At 41.0% G+C, this 18,318-nt stretch overlaps 1 protein-coding gene across 1 annotated transcript; it reads left to right on the top strand.

Moving 5' to 3' along the window:
- Positions 1-522: 522 nt before the first annotated feature.
- CLDN1 (claudin 1) lies at positions 523-16,720 on the top strand. Its single transcript, XM_025425349.3, has 4 exons — positions 523-1,001; positions 9,975-10,139; positions 12,300-12,384; positions 14,055-16,720. Exons 1-4 carry the CDS (start codon positions 779-781, stop codon positions 14,215-14,217), a joined length of 636 nt encoding a protein of 211 aa, XP_025281134.1. The 5' UTR covers positions 523-778; the 3' UTR covers positions 14,218-16,720.
- Positions 16,721-18,318: the final 1,598 nt, after the last annotated feature.

Here is an 18,318-nt window from a genome sequence, read left to right as displayed (position 1 = left end):
GGAGAGACCACGAAGGGAAGAAGGCGACACAAGGAGGGGACGGTGGAGGGACGGATGAGCCAAAGAGAGTCGAGTGTGTGCGAGGGACAGGAGGTGTCACGGGGATGGACAGCGAATGCCTTTTAGTGAGATAGCGACAGAAGTTGCAAATGAAACCGTGGGTCTCTTGAGGCCTCTATTTCTCTTCTGTACGGATTGTTAGTGTTTCCACGTACAGAGTCATTTGGGGGTAAATGTAGACTGAACCAATGGGAAGAGGAAGAAGAGGGAGGATGCAGATGGGAGGGGGCGAGGCCCTGATCCTTCCCAGGGGTCGCCCGGGGCGCAGGGGCGCGCGCACACACACACACACACACACACACACACACCCCGACACACACACGCGGGGTCCCCGCTCCCCGCTCCCCGCCGCTGCCCCCGTCCGCCGCCAGGGGGCGCTGCGCTGCGCTGCGGGCGGCGGGCGGCGGGCTGCGGGCGGGGGGCGGAGCTGCTTTAAATCGCGGCGCCGCGCGGGTCGGAGCGCAGTCCCGGAGCCCGCGGCGCGGCTTCTCGGTCCCTTCTCCGGCGCCCGCCCGACCCCGGCCCCGACCCCGGCCCCGACCCCGACCCCCCGCTTCCGCGCGGGCGGCTGGCCGCGGTACCCCCGTCCGCCCCTGCCGGCTCCTCCCCGTGCACCTGCCACCTGCCACCTGCCTCCTGCCACCTGCCACCTGCCTCCTGCCTCCTGCCTCCTGCCACCTGCCAGCCGAGCGGCGCGGGCGCGGGCGCCGGGCGAGCCATGGCCAACGCGGGGCTGCAGCTCCTGGGCTTCCTGCTGGCCTTCCTGGGCTGGGTGGGCTCCATCGTCAGCACGGCGCTGCCCCAGTGGAAGATCTACTCGTACGCCGGCGACAACATCGTGACGGCCCAGGCCATCTACGAGGGGCTGTGGATGTCCTGCGTGTCGCAGAGCACCGGGCAGATTCAGTGCAAGGTCTTCGACTCGCTGCTGAATCTGAACAGTGAGTCCCCCCCTGCCCCCGGCCCCGGCCCCGGCCCCGGCCCCCAACCCCAGCCCCAGCCCGGGGCTGCGCTCTGGGGGCACTGGCCACCGCTCGGCCCTGCGGCATCCTTACGTGGTCCTGAAACTTCAGCAGATCAAGCCTCCTGACCATGCGCCTTGTCGTGAGGAAGCAGGAGCAAACTGTGGTTCTGGGGGGGAGAGATGCCCTGGTTTTTCCTCTAACTCGCAGGTGACACTTCTGCTCTAGGTGTGGTCTCCTCTCAAATCCCCATGAAAGTGGGGTGCAGATTGAGGGGGGAAGGCCAGCCTCCAGCCTGGGCTCTTAGGCTCTCCCTGAATATCCTTAAGATTCTGTGTCCATTGAAGGATGGTGGGGTTTGGCCAAGAAAACAATCCGCTTTGAAAAGTTTGGTGCCTGGTAGCTTTTCTGGATTCTACGATTCATACATGATCCTAAAGTCTTAGGTAGATTGTGAGGGGGGGGGGTGGGGATTTAAATCTATCTTTACTATGAATTTTCATAGTAAAAGTTACATTCCTACGTGGAATGTCCCAACCTGCTGCTCACACTTGAGCTTGAATCTTTCAAAAATCAAAAGTGATTTTTAACATCCTGTAAGTATGGGGAGGCTCCTTTCCATCCTCTTCCATGACTCCTTGAAGAAGCCTCTTGAGATCCCCCTGGACGGTTTAGTTTTTCAAGCCAGGGGCCTGCAGAGGAGGCAGATTGCATAGTGTTGTTTTGGAAAAAGAAGGTGGATGGCAGATGGAAAAGGGTGACGGGAAAGAAAAGTTCTAAGCAAACTTTTACGAAGGAGAATGAGGGCACTGGAGAAGATGCAGCAGGGGAGACTCAGCTGATGAAGGCAGAGCTCAGCCAGGGAGGAAGGTAGAGAGAAATGGTGGGTCTTCTCCAAGCTTCCATCTTCCTTAATGGAATTTCTGGGCAGCACATGTCTGTTCTTCTGTCAAGTTGGAAAGAACTATGTAGAGAGAAATATTTCTCTCTTTTAAAAAAGATTTTATTTATTTATGATATACATAGAGAGAGACGGGGGCAGAGACAGAGGCAGAGGAGGGAGAGGCAGGCTCCATGCAGGGAGCCCGATGTGGGACTCGATCCCGGGGCTCCAGCATCGCACCCTGGGCCAAAGGCGGCCGCTAAACCGCTGAGCCACCCGGGGATCCCCAGAGAGAGAAATATTTCTAAGAATGATGGGAAGAAGGATGATAGGGTGGCCTTCTTACTTTTATTTTCTTAGGTAAAAGGTTTTGAGTGCCTTCTTAGAAACTCATTAAATTCCCACTTACTTAGGTCATAACCGTTCATGGCTGGAGTACCTTCCTTGAGATGCTACATCAGTTGTCTTGCCCCAGTGTCTCTCCTGCCCTGGAACTAACCTGAAGAAAAGCTTCCTTCGTCTTTGGCTGGATAAGCAAGCCTGTCCACCAGCCCACCTGGTGCAGAGAGTGAGCCATTGTTGCCATTGCTCAAGCTTCCTTCCGTCGCCCTGTCCACCTCCTCTCTGTACTTTTGTCAAAAGCCATACAGCTGAGAGATATTAAATCCGTTCTGAAGCTGTTTAAACAGGTCGAACACCTGTTGGGATTTGGTTGGTCAGTGTGCATGGTGGTTTGAGTGTTGTCACTCCAACCTTTCAAAGTTCCCACATTAGGATCCCTTTTTACCATATATAAGAAGTGTATTAAGTACTTCCCTGTATATAATCATTGAATCTCTCCCCCACCCCATGAAAAGACAAAATGCGGGTAAGGAAATGGTGTCAGGCTTTCTGGGTGTCATGTCGAGGACTTGGCAGATGGAGAAGGTTTTAAGGCAATTCCAGAGGTCCCTGATTCTTCTGATCAAAACAGCTTATTTTCAATTTGGTTAAATAAGTTTCCTTTTATTTCTTTAGGTGACCAAATAGAATCCATTTGGGACCCCTGGGAGGCTCAGTGGTTAAGTGTCTGCCTTCGGCTTAGGGTATGATCCCGGGGTCCTGGGATCAAGTCCCACATCGGGCTCCCTACAGGGAGCCTGCTTCTCCCTCTGCCTATGTCTCTGCCTCTGTGTGTCTCTCATAAATAAATAAATAAAATCTTTTTTTAAAAAAGAATCCATGACCAGATTGAGCCATGTCATAAATACTCCCAGTAGGTCATCACTGTACATGATAATGTGTTAAAATGTTTTATTTTCATTTATTCCTAGTTAATATAGTTGTTATAGTTTTTGAAGCTGTAGCGGAAGAACTAAACAATACTTCTCTCCCCCATACGCATTTTTTTAACTGATTTTTTTAAACTTCAGATCAGATTCCTCTTTTTGTTTTGGTTAAAACCAGGATTTATTCAAAGTGGAGCTGAGTCCTTTCTCTCAAAACTGATTCCCAGAAGAGGGAGCCTTGACTCACAGGTGCTTTCCCAACCTGCCCATGACTCACTGGATGCCTTTTGAATGGAGCCCAGAGAACCTGTCTCTGTTTCTCTGCCTGAGCAGTGGTCCTCACTCTGCTCTGATGTAGAGACCTGGGTTTGGTGGTTTTGTGCAGTTTTGTGATTCATTACCTGGTTTTGGTGCAGTTTTGTGATATCTAGAAGAGAACAGGATTGTCTTATATGTAAGTAGTTTTCCTTGTAAAGGGTTACATCTCAGAAAGTGCTTGTAGCTGATAGCCTGGCTAGAAGTTTCCTGAGATTGTTCCTTGTTCTCTTTGCCAGTGGGGCCCACTTGGCATCTTAGAGAGGAGAGACAGAAGCACTAGATGTGTTAAAAGCCCTTGATCGCCTGTTCTAACTAGTGTCAACCATAAAAAGCACATGACATTCATAAAAATATCTAAAGGGTGTTTAAACCAATAGAGGAAATGGGATACAACAGGGCTCCTTTTAGGTGGGTTTCTTGCAGAACCGTTTATAAAAATGTAACTGAGAAACTTCTCTGAGGGAGACAAAATGTTATGCTGCGTATTGTGAGACAATGTCATTTCCATCCCAAGTATGAGATGTTTATTTACACTGATGACTCCTGCAGCTGAGAGTTGGCATCTACAAAGCGGAGTGCAGTAGACTTTTTCTAGATTAAACTGTACATCTTGCCCTGTTGATCCAATTCTCAAACTTTTGGCAAGCTTGTGCTTATTTTAGGTACTTAGCCAATTGTTTCTCCTTGCTTGATTTTAATAGTTAGAGCTGTCCAAAGATTGGGCTATCCTAGGAGGCTGCATTGTGGGAGGTGCGCAAGCAGAGAAGTAAGCATTTTATAGGAATGTTGTAGGGAAAATCCAAGCACCAGACAAATGGAAGGTTAGGCCAGACTCTCTCTAAGTCTCATCTAACCTTGAGATTCTGTAATTTGTTTATAAGCTCCTCTAGCCTGTTCAACTTGCTTTGCATGAATCCACATGTGTGTAGGTGTGCTTAATGAGTATTGGTTGTCAGTGAGGTTTCCAAGCACTCTCCCCATGATGTCAGGCTCAATCAAAGAGACGAAATCACTGACTTGGATTTTAAACTTTTCAAAGTCTTGAAAACATAGGCAGAGAGGAAGGTACCCACTGACACTTCCCCAGACTGCATAATGCCTGCTACATCCCAAGGGTGTTCAACGGGCTATTAGTGTTCAAATCTGTTTCATGAACTAGTTTTGACTCTTGGAATGATGGAAGTAGAAGAAAACAATCCAAGCTTGAGATCAGAAGTTCTCAGTTCTGACCCTGGTTTTAGTAATATACATACTAACCAGCTATGTATTATGGCAAGCCACTTGATTTCTCTGAGCTGAAGAGAAATAAAATAAGACTTATTTTACAAGCCTTACCTATATAATAGGGCAGGGTAAGAGGAATGGGGAGATGAATCCACGATTCATCCATCCACTCAACAAACGGAAGCCAGGCCTTATTCTTGCTCCCAGGGATGTCACTCAGATGATTTATAAGGTGGCAATGGTGATTCCTTCCAGTGTCAACATTCTTTGTTACTAACTGCCGTGATTGAACATGAAGAAGCAAGTGGTGGGGTTTAGGTTTCCTTGATTGGAGTGATGAGTAAGTGGTACTATAGAAGCATAAATTTAATCACGAGGCAATTTCTCTAAGGAAAAAAAGAAGTTAGCAAAACCACTCAAGACATCCTGAGAACTGGCAAGTCCTGCCTCCTCCCAAACACTTCAGTTACTGACTATAGTGGTGTATTGAGGTCATACCCAGCGGCCACCAGCTTCTGCACCAGTACAATGGAAATCCTAACAATGCGAACTTGCGAGAAACTTTGAACTTGAGTCAAAGTGAAAAAGCCATGGGAGTATGGTTCTGTGACAGTCTGTGATGAGCTCATCTAACTGCGGAGAAGAAAACGTTTTAGTTCTAGTCACCCGATGCTCAGTTCATTTACTTGTCTAATACTTATTAAGCAACCACTCATGCAAAGGGGGGCTACATGAGGATGCAGATTTAATTAAAATTGCATACGACATAGGGTAATAATATAGCAATATGGCCAGTAAGTTGCATAAATGATGTCAGGTATTTATAGGAGATTCTAGTACTAATATAGTAAGACTTTTAAAAAACCATTAGAAAAAAAATTGACATTCTTGTCTGTGCTTGTCTTTCTACACTTATGTTGATTAACCCAACTGTAGTAGATCAGTAACTTCTTACTCATTTCTTGTCTTGTAAGTAGAGATCTTTGTAAGTATATTTTCAAATTATACTTTCAGGTTGAAAGTGGTGAGAACTCCTTAGGGAGTCTTTAATCTCAAGATTATCGGTCTAGCTAAATGTAATTAAAAGACTGCCTCCTCTCTCTACTGCTGAATAATGACGAGAAACAATACTGTCGGTTTTTGAATGTTTGCTAACCATTTTCTCCACAGACAACTTTAGTCAGTGATAATAATATTGTAGCGGCATCTCCAAATTTAAAGGGCCAGGAAAGGAACATATTTGCTTCTAGAGTAGATCTAATTAGACAAGCTCAGAGTTAAAATTCAAGGTTATTCTGTATCTCTCAGGCTCAAAATGTTATTTTGTGGCTTGCAAATATTTCTCAATTTCTCTACCCTGCTGAGCATCATTCCACTAGGAGAAAAACTTTCTCAGAAGCTCATCTGATGCAGAATTTAAAAATTTTTGAAAATTAAAAAAAAATAATCAAGTTAAGCAAAATGTGTGATCTGTTCCCTCCTTGTATAAGTTTCCGACGTTTAATGATTGAAATCAAGTCTGGCTTTATATAGCAAAATTTTATTTTGCTGAGGCATTTCTCAGTAGTATATCAAAGATTAAGCTAACCACAAGAGAGTATTTTTTCCCCTATTGTATTAGTGCAATTTTGAAAAAGTAAAAACATGTTCTAATTTGAATTAATTGAACACAGATTGAATAATCATGTAGCCTGCCAGGTATTATTCTTAGTGTGTTTTGGATAGAACAAATATCTGGCCCAAGACATCAAGGAGCTCACAATTACATATTTTAGATCTCTGACTTAAAAGACTTCCATAAGACCTTAATTTGAAGGATTCATCTGGTTCCAGTTTAAAACTGTGCAATTTAGATTCTATCTCTACATAAAACCCTCATAACTTGTAATACAACACTTGCTTACTCTGACTTTGTAATCCATTGTTACATATGCCTGACTAGTGAGTTTTGATGTTGTTCTAATTCTCAGCCTTTTTTTTTAAATATCCCTCCTCCACCCCTACATATCACTATAGTTAAGAGTTCATCTAACTGTCTCCAATGGAGCAAGATGAGATTTTGTGTTTGAGGTCCATCCAGTATTGTAAAATACAAAAAAAAAAAAAAAAAATTTGTAAGTCAATGGATGCCAAAATGTAAATGAAAAATATTACTTTGCAAAATAATGCTATTTCTTTATCAGATTTTTAATAATAAATTTATTTTTATTGTTCAATTTGCCAACATACAGAATAACACCCAGTGCTCATCCCGTCAAGTGCCCCCCTCAGTGCCCACCACCCAGTCACCCCCACCCCCCGCCCTCCTCCCCTTCCACCACCCCTAGTTCGTTTCCCAGAGTTAGGAGTCTTCCATGTTCTGTCTCCCTTTCTGATATTTCCTATCAGATTTTTAAAGATGAAACACGGTCCCCTGATCTATATAGCTTATATGATTCCTAAGGATTTTCCCCCCCATTTTCTCCATTATTTTTTGTACATGATACAAATACATCACATTTTGTAAAGAAATAAAACATGGGGGGTTGTAGCAAACAGAACAAAATATCTGCCTCCCCCTCCCCTTTGGAAACTTTGTGAAAGAGGTGGAAAGAATAAAATGGATATGGCATGAATCCCCTGTGCTTTCCTGGCGAACTTGAAGAGAACAAGATTAGAGATGGGAACTGTGAATGTTAGATCATTCCAGGTGAGCACAGATGGAGCCCTGGTGTGGTTTATCTCTGTGCGCTCCCTGCCTGGGTGGTTTTATACAAGTCTGACTCATGAGACCGAGAGGCCCAGGAGACTAGACTCCTCGTGAGGAATACCTTGTGATCCAAGTGCTCAGACCTGCTGGGCTGGTGGCCTGCTGTTTTTATGTGAAGTGCAGATCAGAATAATTATTATAGGAGCTGGGTCAGGTTGGAAGCCCTACAACTCAAACAAAGTGGAAAACTTGGAGAGAGATCAGAGATTAACCATAAAGGTGATTAATAAAGGTTGGAAAACTGAACGTTTATGAGAAAAACAGCGGAAGTGGCCGAGAGATGTGGAAGACTGAATATATCTGAAGGATTATCATAGGAAGAATATTTACTAATTGTGTTCCTTGTACTGAAGGCAAAAATCCTGTTACCCCTTTTTTAAAACCCTACAATGACTTCTGAGTATGCTTAGAATAAACACATAACACCTTACTGTAGCTTGCAAAACCCTGTAGGGCCTCTACTTTCTGATCACCCTCTAAATGCACCTCATTTTGTCACATTCTGACATCCTCCAGTAGAGTGGCCAGCTGTCCTCATTCGTCCAGGATTCAGGTTCTTCTTAGCAGGTAGGACTTGTAGTTTTAAAACCAAGACAGTGCCAGGCAAACAGACGGGCCGTCGTCTTATCCTCCTGGCACATGGATTATCTTTGTGATTTTTAGTTATCTCTTCTTCCAGCATTCTTTTGCCTGAAATGCTTTTCTTCTGAGTGGCATTTAGGACCAAATCTGAAATTTGTGTTTCGTATAAGAGCTTAAGTTATTTCACTTTTCAATCTCCTGTTACGTAATGATTGTCTTTGCAAAGACTATTGGTAAATCAGAAGGAAGGACACGCCATAACGGTGGATTCTTTGGTACTTTCCTCTTCTTACCACAGTATTGTTTGTGATCCAAGGAAGAAGTCTTAGGCTAATCTTATAAGCAGCTTCAGTTCCCAGGAAACCCACAGTCCATGGAACATGTGTTTTGATTCAGCAATTCTTATCGCCTGGAATCTTAAGAGAAGTGTGTAGGTAGGGTGCATGTGCACCCACACAAGTTTACGGGAAGCTGGATATGTAAGGGGATATGTATCTGTTTTGCTGTTTACTTAAATCAAATAAAAATGCATCTTGGCTTCCAAAATATCTCTCAAGTACAGTAAAAAAAAAAAAAAAAAAAAAAAGCTTTTGATTCTTCTTAGAAAGAGGTCATTGTGATTTTAGCAGAGATTGTCTGGTTATGGCAAGGATGTAAGTATTAAATTAAAATCGAATGTTTTAGAAACCTTTACAGTTCATTATGATTGGAAATGTAAGTTTTCAACCCCGAACATCATAGGACTGAGCTTAGATATCAATTTGACAGTGAGATACAAAGCTTTTCCATCATGTCAGCCACTTTCAAAGACCATCAACAAGTAAGTTGTTCCAACTTCCTGGTTAGAGATATCATCATTCACACTTTACATAATAGAAACTTGGTCCCAAAGAATAATAAGTAGCTTACCCAAGATAGCACGGTTTGTTACAATGTAAATAATAGTTATGCATGCAAAAATAATTGTCACATGTTAACACTGTCAATAAGATAATGATCTTTATCTGAAGGAGGAAACAAATCTAGAATTAATCAAACTCATTTACCCAGAGTAGTTTCAGATCATTTTTTTTTTTAAATCTGTGCCTTTATATCACAATGATGGTGTCATGTTTATATTCCATAAGAAACATACTGGCATAACCTCCTGAAGCTGACTCTACCATGATTTAGTATACCAACGACAACAACAGGAAATGAGAAAATTAGTGGAATCTTGAGAAATACTGCATTAATTTATTGTCAGCTATTTTACAACATGACAGTTTAATAGTTTTGAATACTAGTGATATCTCTAGTATGAAACTACCCTGTTCCAAAGTAACATCTCAAAGGTTATTTTTCTTTGTTCTAAGAAAATAGCATTTATATCCCCCAGCCCCAACCCAGTCACTGGAGATGCAAATATTACTTATCCAGCCATGATAATCTTTGAGAAATTCATTACTTATCTTCCAAATTTACTTGTTTTTTTTTCTGAAGCTTGATGATTGGAATATAAAGCTGTTGACTATTACCAAAGTATCTTGTAAGCCATTTTAATTATAAATGGTTTAACATTAAGGATAATGCATATGATTGTTATTTCAGAATTAAAATACTCTGTTCGTGAGGATTAAAGATGTATTAGTTCTGCTAAACCTATTCAACCAGACCATTAATTATTTTTCCAGAGGATTTGAAGTTCATATTGAAAACAAAATGTGAGGGCTGGAGGGCTTCTTATTCATCATGCAGCCAGGCATTTATTTTTCTGGAGTGGAAATTGTGTTGGTCACCTGCAGAAACATCACTAGAACTGGGGTCTCCTGACTCCTCGTTCTTATTTATCTTTTCCATTCAATATTAAAATATACATGGCCTTCAGTCACCCTCCTCTTGTTGGCCTAGGCATGTTTTTTTACGTGTTCTAAAATGTTTCCCACCAGGTACTTTGCAAGCAACCCGTGCTTTGATGGTGATTGGTATCCTGCTGGGACTTATAGCCATCTTTGTGGCCACTATTGGCATGAAGTGTATGAAGTGCATGGAAGACGATGAGGTGCAGAAGATGCGGATGGCTGTCATTGGGGGAGTGATATTTCTTATTGCAGGTAAGAGAGGCCCTGTCCCCCTTTCACCTTCCTTGTCTGTCTCTGGCATGGGTAAAGATATAGTTTTCAGTTTCTGTAGGTTTTGTTGTATTTGTTGTACCTGGATTGAATTTTTCAGTTTCTTTAAAATCTTGAAGACATAGAAACCTTAAGTCTAGTTGACTTTGACATTCTCAAATAGGATCCAAATGAAAAACTGAGATCTGTGCTCATGGTAGGCAGGTCTATTCATTGAGGTTCCAGGTGCCAACTGATTTGCTAGAACCAGTCTTCCAGGTGAAGAGAGATAGTTTCTATTTCGCAAACACTAAGAAACTATTCTATAAAATTCAGAAGATTTCTGTAGTGTCTCCACAGGCATTATGTGGCAAAGATGGGGAGTTATGACAGAGGATGTGAAGAATGTGTGAATCGTACAGGTCTGTGAGGAATGGATGGAACTGGGATTTGGGGAGAAAAATGAGGACAACATTTCAGGTAGACAGATCTGATTCCAGAATAAACAGGATGTATTATAGATACAAGAAGAGAAAGGCCAAATGGAGTGGAGGTAGAAGGTTGGAATGACAGAAAATTAGGTTAGATGAGTTAAGAAAGAGAAAACTTTGGTAAAGGAATGAAATTACATTTTCCATAGAAAATACATATGTGTGGGCAGCCGGGGTGGCTCAGTGGTTTAGCGCAGACTTCAGCCCAGGGCATGACCCTGGAGACCCGGGATCGAGTCCCACATGGGGCTCCCTGCTTCTCCCTCTGCCTGTGTCCCTGCCCTTCTCCCTCTCTCTATCTCTCATGAATAAATAAATAAAATCTTAAAAAAAGAAAATACATATGTGTTCGTTTTATTCGAGTGCTGATTGATGAGTTACATATGTGAACTTTGAGAAAACGAGTACCAGAAAAAGACATGGTTGGTTTCATTATAAAACCATATGATAAGGATTATATTAAATAATATAGTATGTATGTATGCATATAAAATAATAAAGGGATCAGTCTTTCAGTTCACTCAGATTAACTCCTATCAGGAAAAGCATGAGCAGCATTTTATTCCCAACCATTTGGTCCCAAAGGCCATGAATAAACATACTGTGTAGCATCCCTCCCTCGCTTGCCCTCTTATAACTCCTGTAAGTGACTGCAACACCCCCACTTCCATTTCAGGGACTTCCTAGGGAGTGAGGGCAGCAGGTTCCAGAACATTCTCATGGTCTGAGCAGCCAAAAGCAGTAGTGTTTTCTGTCAAGTATTAGAGGCAATTAGATTAGACTGGGTTTTGGTTTTTGTTTTGGTTTTTGTTTTGTTTGGGGGGGAAAGAGGGAAAGAGGAAATAGCATGGAAATATTTAATCTGTTTATATTGATGACTTTGTATGATTACTATAAAAAGAAGTTATTTAATTTCCTTAGATAAGAGATATTGAGATACTTTATACTTCTTATAAATGATAGAAGTAATTATGTTGGCAGAGTAGTTTCCCTAGTAATACTGAAATAAGAGATGCTTGGAAATTGAGAGTAAGCTGTGTAAATTGATCCAGTATGGTACCTCAGCAAATCCCAAGGCAGTACCTGGTATGTCTGACCAGCAGGACAGTACGATTTGGGTGGTTGGATTTGTACTGAGACAGGTCCTGGTCTTCCCTGCTGTCTACTTGTTTACTTTCCTTTGACCCCACAGAAATGTAAATTTTGAATTTTGGTCAAGATAAATGTGGAAGGGTTTTCATCTTCCCTTTTGCAAGGATCTCTGTCTATACTAATACAGACATCTGTTTTATCAAAAGTTGCTTAGTACATTATGTGCAAAAATATCTTTGAAGATCTTAACTGTTATCAACCTGTTGAATTGTTTCCAAAAAAGCATTAATTGTGCCCATGACCTTGGACCGTAAATGAATAAGGTGACATGAAGAGTATAAACCTTGCCCAACTTCAAACTGATTTTTTTGTCTGTCTTTACAGAATATTTGGAATAAATCATGTCCGCATCTCGCATCTTCCTAAGTTAAAATTGTCTAAATTAAAACTGACTAAATTTAAAATGTCAGCACTATTGATGAGATTTAATTCTTGTAAAATGCTTTTATATTTAATGGGCTGTGTATTTACGTTCATTGTTTCATAGTGATTAACAGTCTCTTGTTTTGAATTTCTGTAGGTCTGGCTGTTTTAGTTGCCACAGCATGGTATGGCAATAGAATTGTTCAAGATTTTTATGACCCTATGACCCCGGTCAATGCCAGGTAATGCTATTCATGCATAAAATAATTTGTTCTCTGAGAAAATACCCTTTCTGTCTCCTGCCAAGTCCAGCTAGTGCCATAACTTCTCAGATTTGCTTTCTAGAACTTTATGAAATTTTAGTCAAACCTGAAGATAGTCTAAAAGGCCTGTGACTCATGTTAAAATGAGCTTCGTTATTGCTTTAACAGCCTATATTGATGACAAAATGTACTTAAAAGTAGAAAATTTCTAGGCTCTGTACTTTCCAACTGTGCACTGGATCTTTTTTCTTGTTCATTTTTTTAATATCAATAAAGATGTTAACATATTTAACATTTCTTTTTTGAGGTATGTCCTAATACTTACAACACTTAATTAAGTGATTTGTGTGTGTGTGTGTGTGTGACTTAACACATGGTTAATGATTGATCGAAAAAATAACACTACTGTAGGGGTTGATGAATAATACTTCATTCCCAATAGATTAATTTTATTTAGGAAGACACAATTTAACTTATTTATGAGAAAAGTAAGTTGAAATACACTTTGAAACTTTATGCTCCATCACAACTATAAAATTGGCTTTGCTAAAGTCATTTTTGTTTACATTGTGAGTTGTAGAAAAGAAAGAGCTGATTCTGGGCTCTCATGTAACAACAGTCTTTGACCAGGGTCAAGGCTCTTTGTCTCACTGTGTTCACATCATTAAAGCCTAATAACTTCATTCAGAGTCAGGATGTTAAGGTGTAATTATTGTTTGTTGAGTGCTAAGAAGAATCCCTGTGGTCAAGAGATAAGACATGCTTCTCTTCATATAACCGCCCTTACCAGGAGAACATATCCTGCAGTGATCATGGTCATGTTGGAGCCTATTTCCTAAGACTTACAACATAGGAACAGAAACTGCAAGAGGTCAATAGGCTACATTTTTACCAGTAATGGATGTGGAAGCACTTTATAAATTGCTTGGCTCTATATTTGTGTCACATTGTCTCCCATGATCCTATAAGCTGTCCAGTGAGGCAGGTGGAATTATTGTGCTTTAAGAGAAGCAGAAATTTAAGGTTGGGAGGTGGCATTACTAGCCAAGAGTGCAGCAGTAGAGAGTCTGCATCAGGACTCAGGGCCAGGCCTCCCCTGGTCTGCCATCATTCACAGAGCGTCTCCCCAAGAGTCCGGCTCCATACATCCACATGTATCAGCTTAATCTAGAATGGTCTATGGATTGTTTACAAGTTGTTTTTTATGAAGCCATACATTTCTGATTTCAGTGTGTAGGTACCTAGGATCAATTATTGAAAATTCTAATAGTCCCCATTGCTTGCCAGCAATTTATAGGACACCATTGCTACTTGGCAATAGCATAATTGTTAAGTTTTAGCCTGGGAATCATAAACATGCTTCACAATTGTTCTCCATGTGGTAAAGTCTTTGGAAATACTGTGTGATTAACCTGGTGCTGCCTGCCATATTGCCTGAGCTACTATTGCAAAGTATCTGCAACTGCAATGTAAACATTCTGGTGTATCTGTAGTCATGAACCTTAGAGTGCTTCCCCAAAGGGATCATGGGGGATTTTTTTTTCCCTAGTGGAAAAATATATAATGAATATTATATCGATTTCCTTCCTTAATTATATTACAGAAGTTCCCAGTGATTCATTAATGAAACAAATGCATTGTCTTTGCAGGTATGAATTTGGTCAGGCTCTCTTCACTGGCTGGGCTGCTGCCTCTCTCTGCCTTCTGGGAGGTGCCCTGCTTTGCTGCTCCTGTCCCCGAAAAACAACATCTTACCCAACACCACGGCCCTATCCAAAACCTGCGCCTTCCAGTGGGAAAGACTACGTGTGACATGGAAGCAAAAGGAGATGACGTTGTTGACACAAAGAGGAAATGGACATTGAAATACTGTTATTGACATTAAGACCTCAGACTCTTGACTTTTGTAGTCTGAACTGTGGTATTGCAAACAACAGACAAATGCAAAAACAAAACAAAAAACATATTTTTTTAAAATATGCATCGCTAAAAATGCCTTAGTCTCATTTTATCTCCTTTCCTCAATATGGGAGGGAAGTCTTTTCCATTTTTGTTACTGTTTCCCACCGAGTAATCATCTCAAACATGGGGAGGGGGAGCTCCTTAAATATATATATAGATATGTACATATACATGTTTTTCTATAAAAAGTTAGATAGCAAAAACTCTTATCATTATGTTGGTACCAGGATACTTAAAATATATCTAAAATAGAAAAAAATATTTAATTCTATATTGATTAAAAAAGCAGTTTATTGGCATATTTCCCTTCTTCTATATGGACATATATAATAGGTCAAATATAATTTTCCATCTTTCATCAGCTGTTAGTGTCTTCGACAAAAGACCTAACCTGCTTTACCAAGTATGAGGTTTTTCACTTCTTCATGTGCTTCTTTTATATTATTTTTATTACAACCTTATATCATGTGCTTTCATCGTTCTTCGTGCTTTTTTTTATGAGGCTGAGCTTAAATCTTGAATGTGATAACACATTTCATATGCCTACGATATCATTCCTGGGGTCAGGAAGAGTCTCTTATAAATCAGAGCTTTGGGAGCATGTCTTTCTGCAAGACCAGATGATCTATTCTTGTTGACCTTCCCACACGCTTTCTGTACTCTGACCTACAAGGCTCTTATTTGCTTTGAAAATATTTGTCTGATTGACTTGCTGTGTGCTGCTTTCCCAGGTGTTGTAACACAATTTTATTGATTGAATTTTTAAGCTACTTATCCACAGTTGTATATCCCTGCAAACTATCTTTTCTCCCCCACCCCCCCTCCACTGTATTGTTCTCTCATATGTAATTATCGTATAGTTTACCTCTTTCTAGAGAAAAAAATGGCTCACGTGTCTGTTTGTCTGAATGAAGTACTAGACTTCCTGTAGTGATAATCTGATGACAAGTATTCTCTCTCAGGCTGTAAGCGAGTCACTTAATCTTTCTCCTCTTTTCCCATCTGTCAAATTGAGATAATGATACTTAACCATCTGGTAGAGGCGGTGTGAGTATTAATTAGTTGATATTATGCTCATTCTTTGAACATGAACTATGCGTAAGTAGTGTTTTTATTTGCTCAATTGGCTGTTAAGTCACTGAATCAAACCTATGCACATATTTTTATATCGTTCAGCACCTTCCTTTCTTCAGTGGCCTATTTCCTTTCTCTGAGCTGTGTCCAGCCTAGCTCTTGGTTCTCTGCTCCATTTGAACAATTGCTCTTAGTTTTCCTATCTGAGAAATTGCTACTTCACTTGAGCAAGATGATGTAATGGAAAGGTGTTGGCTTTGGTGTCTGGAGACCTGCTTTGAGTCTTGGTGCTATCAATTACTGTGTGAGTTTGGGCAAGGCACTTGGCTGCCCTAGATTTATTGTCTCATCTGTAAAAAGGGGATTGTAATTCTGGACCTGCCTACCTCACAGGGCTGTTGTGGGGATCCGGTAAGATGCAATACATGTAAATGTCATTTTATAAGGTTAAAAAATAAAAAGTATACTGTATGGAGGAAAGGGTTAAGGATTTAAGTGCATCAGTTTGGGATTACTTTTCAAATCCCTGAAAAGAGAGAAGTTCTAAGAAATGGGTTTCTTGCCTTAATCTCTCATGTGATGGAAGACTAAAGTGAAATACAGCTTACTAAATGAAAAAAATTCTAAGGAAATCTTAGTTTCTTCAATCAGTATGGCCTGATGCTTTTTGTGGCTAAGCTTTTCTCCTTTCAGTAATGCAGACTTGACCTAGGACAAGTTTGCAGGTGTAATGGGTAAAACAGAAGTGTAAGCATCAGCAAAGCCAAAGTATGGAAGTTTTTTTTTTTTTGAATTATAATAATTTGAAGGGTATACAAGGTGAGTTTCTGTTAAGTGATGCTATCAGAGTTGTAGCTATTAGCTGGCAGTTAGCACCTCTCAAATAGGTAGTTTGGGAATAGTAATTCATAGTGAACCCACATCGGGGGAGTTATCCAAAGGACTGCATCATGTGATGATAAGAACCAGTAAATTTTAGTATGTCTACCGAACCTGAGACTGTATGTACCTAGAAGGTATAATTCAAACAGCCTTTGCTTCATACAAAGCTTCTAATGATGTCTGAGTATAAATGCATGGTGGCTACTAGTTGCTAAGCTCTACAGAGAAATTGATAGTCCAAAATGGCCAACAGAATTGTTACACCAGAATTTATCCAATTTTGATATTTTTGTACTCTGCTTCTGTGCCTGGAAACAGACAAATAGATATTTTGGAGTTTTGTAATGGGAATTTGTATAAAGCATTACTCTTTTTCAATAAATTGTGTTTTTTTTAAGATTTTATTTATTTATTTATGAGAGACACACACAGAGAAAGGCAGAGACATAGGCAGAAAGAGAAGCAGACTCCCTGTGGGGAGCCCAATGCAGGACTCCATCCCAGGACCACGGGATTGTGACCTGAACGGTAGGCAGATGGTCTACCACTGAGCCACCTAGGCGTCCCAAAATTGTGTTTTTTAATAAAAAACAAACAAACAATAAATCCTTAGCTTGTTTTTCTGATTATTTCAAGATCACCATGCTTTGAAGATGATATGGTTTGGGATAGGATCTGACTCACTTTATGTTCCTAGGAAAGCACTCTTGTGCCTCTGGGCCATCTGTCCCAGAGTAGTTGAGTGACTCTGCCCACTTGAATGTCCCTTTTTTTCTCTCAAACTGAGTTTCTTTCTCATCAAGGCTAGTGATAGAAGAGAATGCCAAGAGAAGTTACTTTATTTTCCTCATCCACAAACAGGGGATATGCTACAAAGAATGACTAAATAGTAAAATAGCTGGAAAGCATTGTGCAAGCTTAAGCTGGTTGTGTTCCTCAGAAGGTGGAAGAGTGACAGACTGGAGGCTAGAAACCCATTATCCTTTTTGTAATGATTATCATAAAACCACCTTGGAGGAAAGCAAGTGATGAAGCACATTTACGCACTATCTGAAAATATCAATAATTGATAATGCTTTAATTGTAATCTCTCCCTGGGCAATTTTCCTCTTAACAAGAGAGGCTTGTCCACAAAAATTGCAGCTCTGTGTGCAATTTCAGGCATCAGCAGACTGGGTGAGAGAGGGGCTAAGTTCTGTTGGATCTGAACTGTTAAGCAGTTGCATCAGAATCCCCACTTTTCCTGCAGAATTTAAATCTCTGGGGGTGGGGTCCAGGCCCATGATGTTTGAGAGCAAATAAAATGCCTAAGTGCTCCTGCCAAGAACTCTTAAGGGAAAAACATGGATTGTAAATTATGTCAAGTAGAATCCTCTTCTGGGTGAGCTCATCCTTGCTGGATGCCTTTATTCTGGGCACTGTTTGACTTTCCCTTTCCTCACGTAGCACTTCCTGTATGGATGTGTGTCCTGGTTCAGAGAAAACTCCATGCCATTTTTATATTGCCCACTTTTTCAAGCCTGTTGCTAATCCTAATAAAGTCTGTAGTGAATTCTCTCTCTTCTCCTTGCAAGCGCAGAGGGGTAAGATTTCTGCACTCCCTCCTCTCCCACACCAGACATACTCATGCCCCCAGCCTGCCCTAAAATCTCAGCAATTAGCTGGTACCATGGAAACTGACAGAAGTCATTACAGATTCTTAAGTTGTATGGGAGCAGCTTGTTGAATCCAAAAATAATCAAAACCTTCTCAATGCTCTAATCTCTGCAAACCTCATGGCATTTTGTATACTTGACTTCCATCAATAGGTTTTTCCAACATGGCCAGTATGAGCGATTGGACACGAGATTGGAACTTATTCAATTAATATTTACTGAATATCTATAGTAGGCCCAGGGCCATTAAATGCAGACAAGGCTAAACGATGTAGGAAATGAGTAAAACCCCCTGGGACTGAGCATGGTGAATGATGTTAAGTGGAAAGAGAACTGAACT

Source organism: Canis lupus, chromosome 34 (assembly GCF_003254725.2).
Source record: "Canis lupus dingo isolate Sandy chromosome 34, ASM325472v2, whole genome shotgun sequence".
In the NCBI taxonomy this organism is placed as follows: Eukaryota; Metazoa; Chordata; class Mammalia; order Carnivora; family Canidae; genus Canis; species Canis lupus.
Note: the sequence above shows the minus strand (reverse complement) of the source record. Positions and strands in the feature narration are given on the sequence as shown.

Excerpts from the sequence above, each read along its gene's own strand:
- CLDN1 (XM_025425349.3), top strand. The coding sequence starts at position 779 with ATGGCCAACGCGGGGCTGCAGCTCCTGGGCTTCCTGCTGGCCTTCCTG. Across the intron at positions 1,002-9,974 it reads CTCGCTGCTGAATCTGAACA|GTACTTTGCAAGCAACCCGT; the intron begins GTGAGTCCCCCC and ends GTTTCCCACCAG. Across the intron at positions 10,140-12,299 it reads AGTGATATTTCTTATTGCAG|GTCTGGCTGTTTTAGTTGCC; the intron begins GTAAGAGAGGCC and ends GAATTTCTGTAG.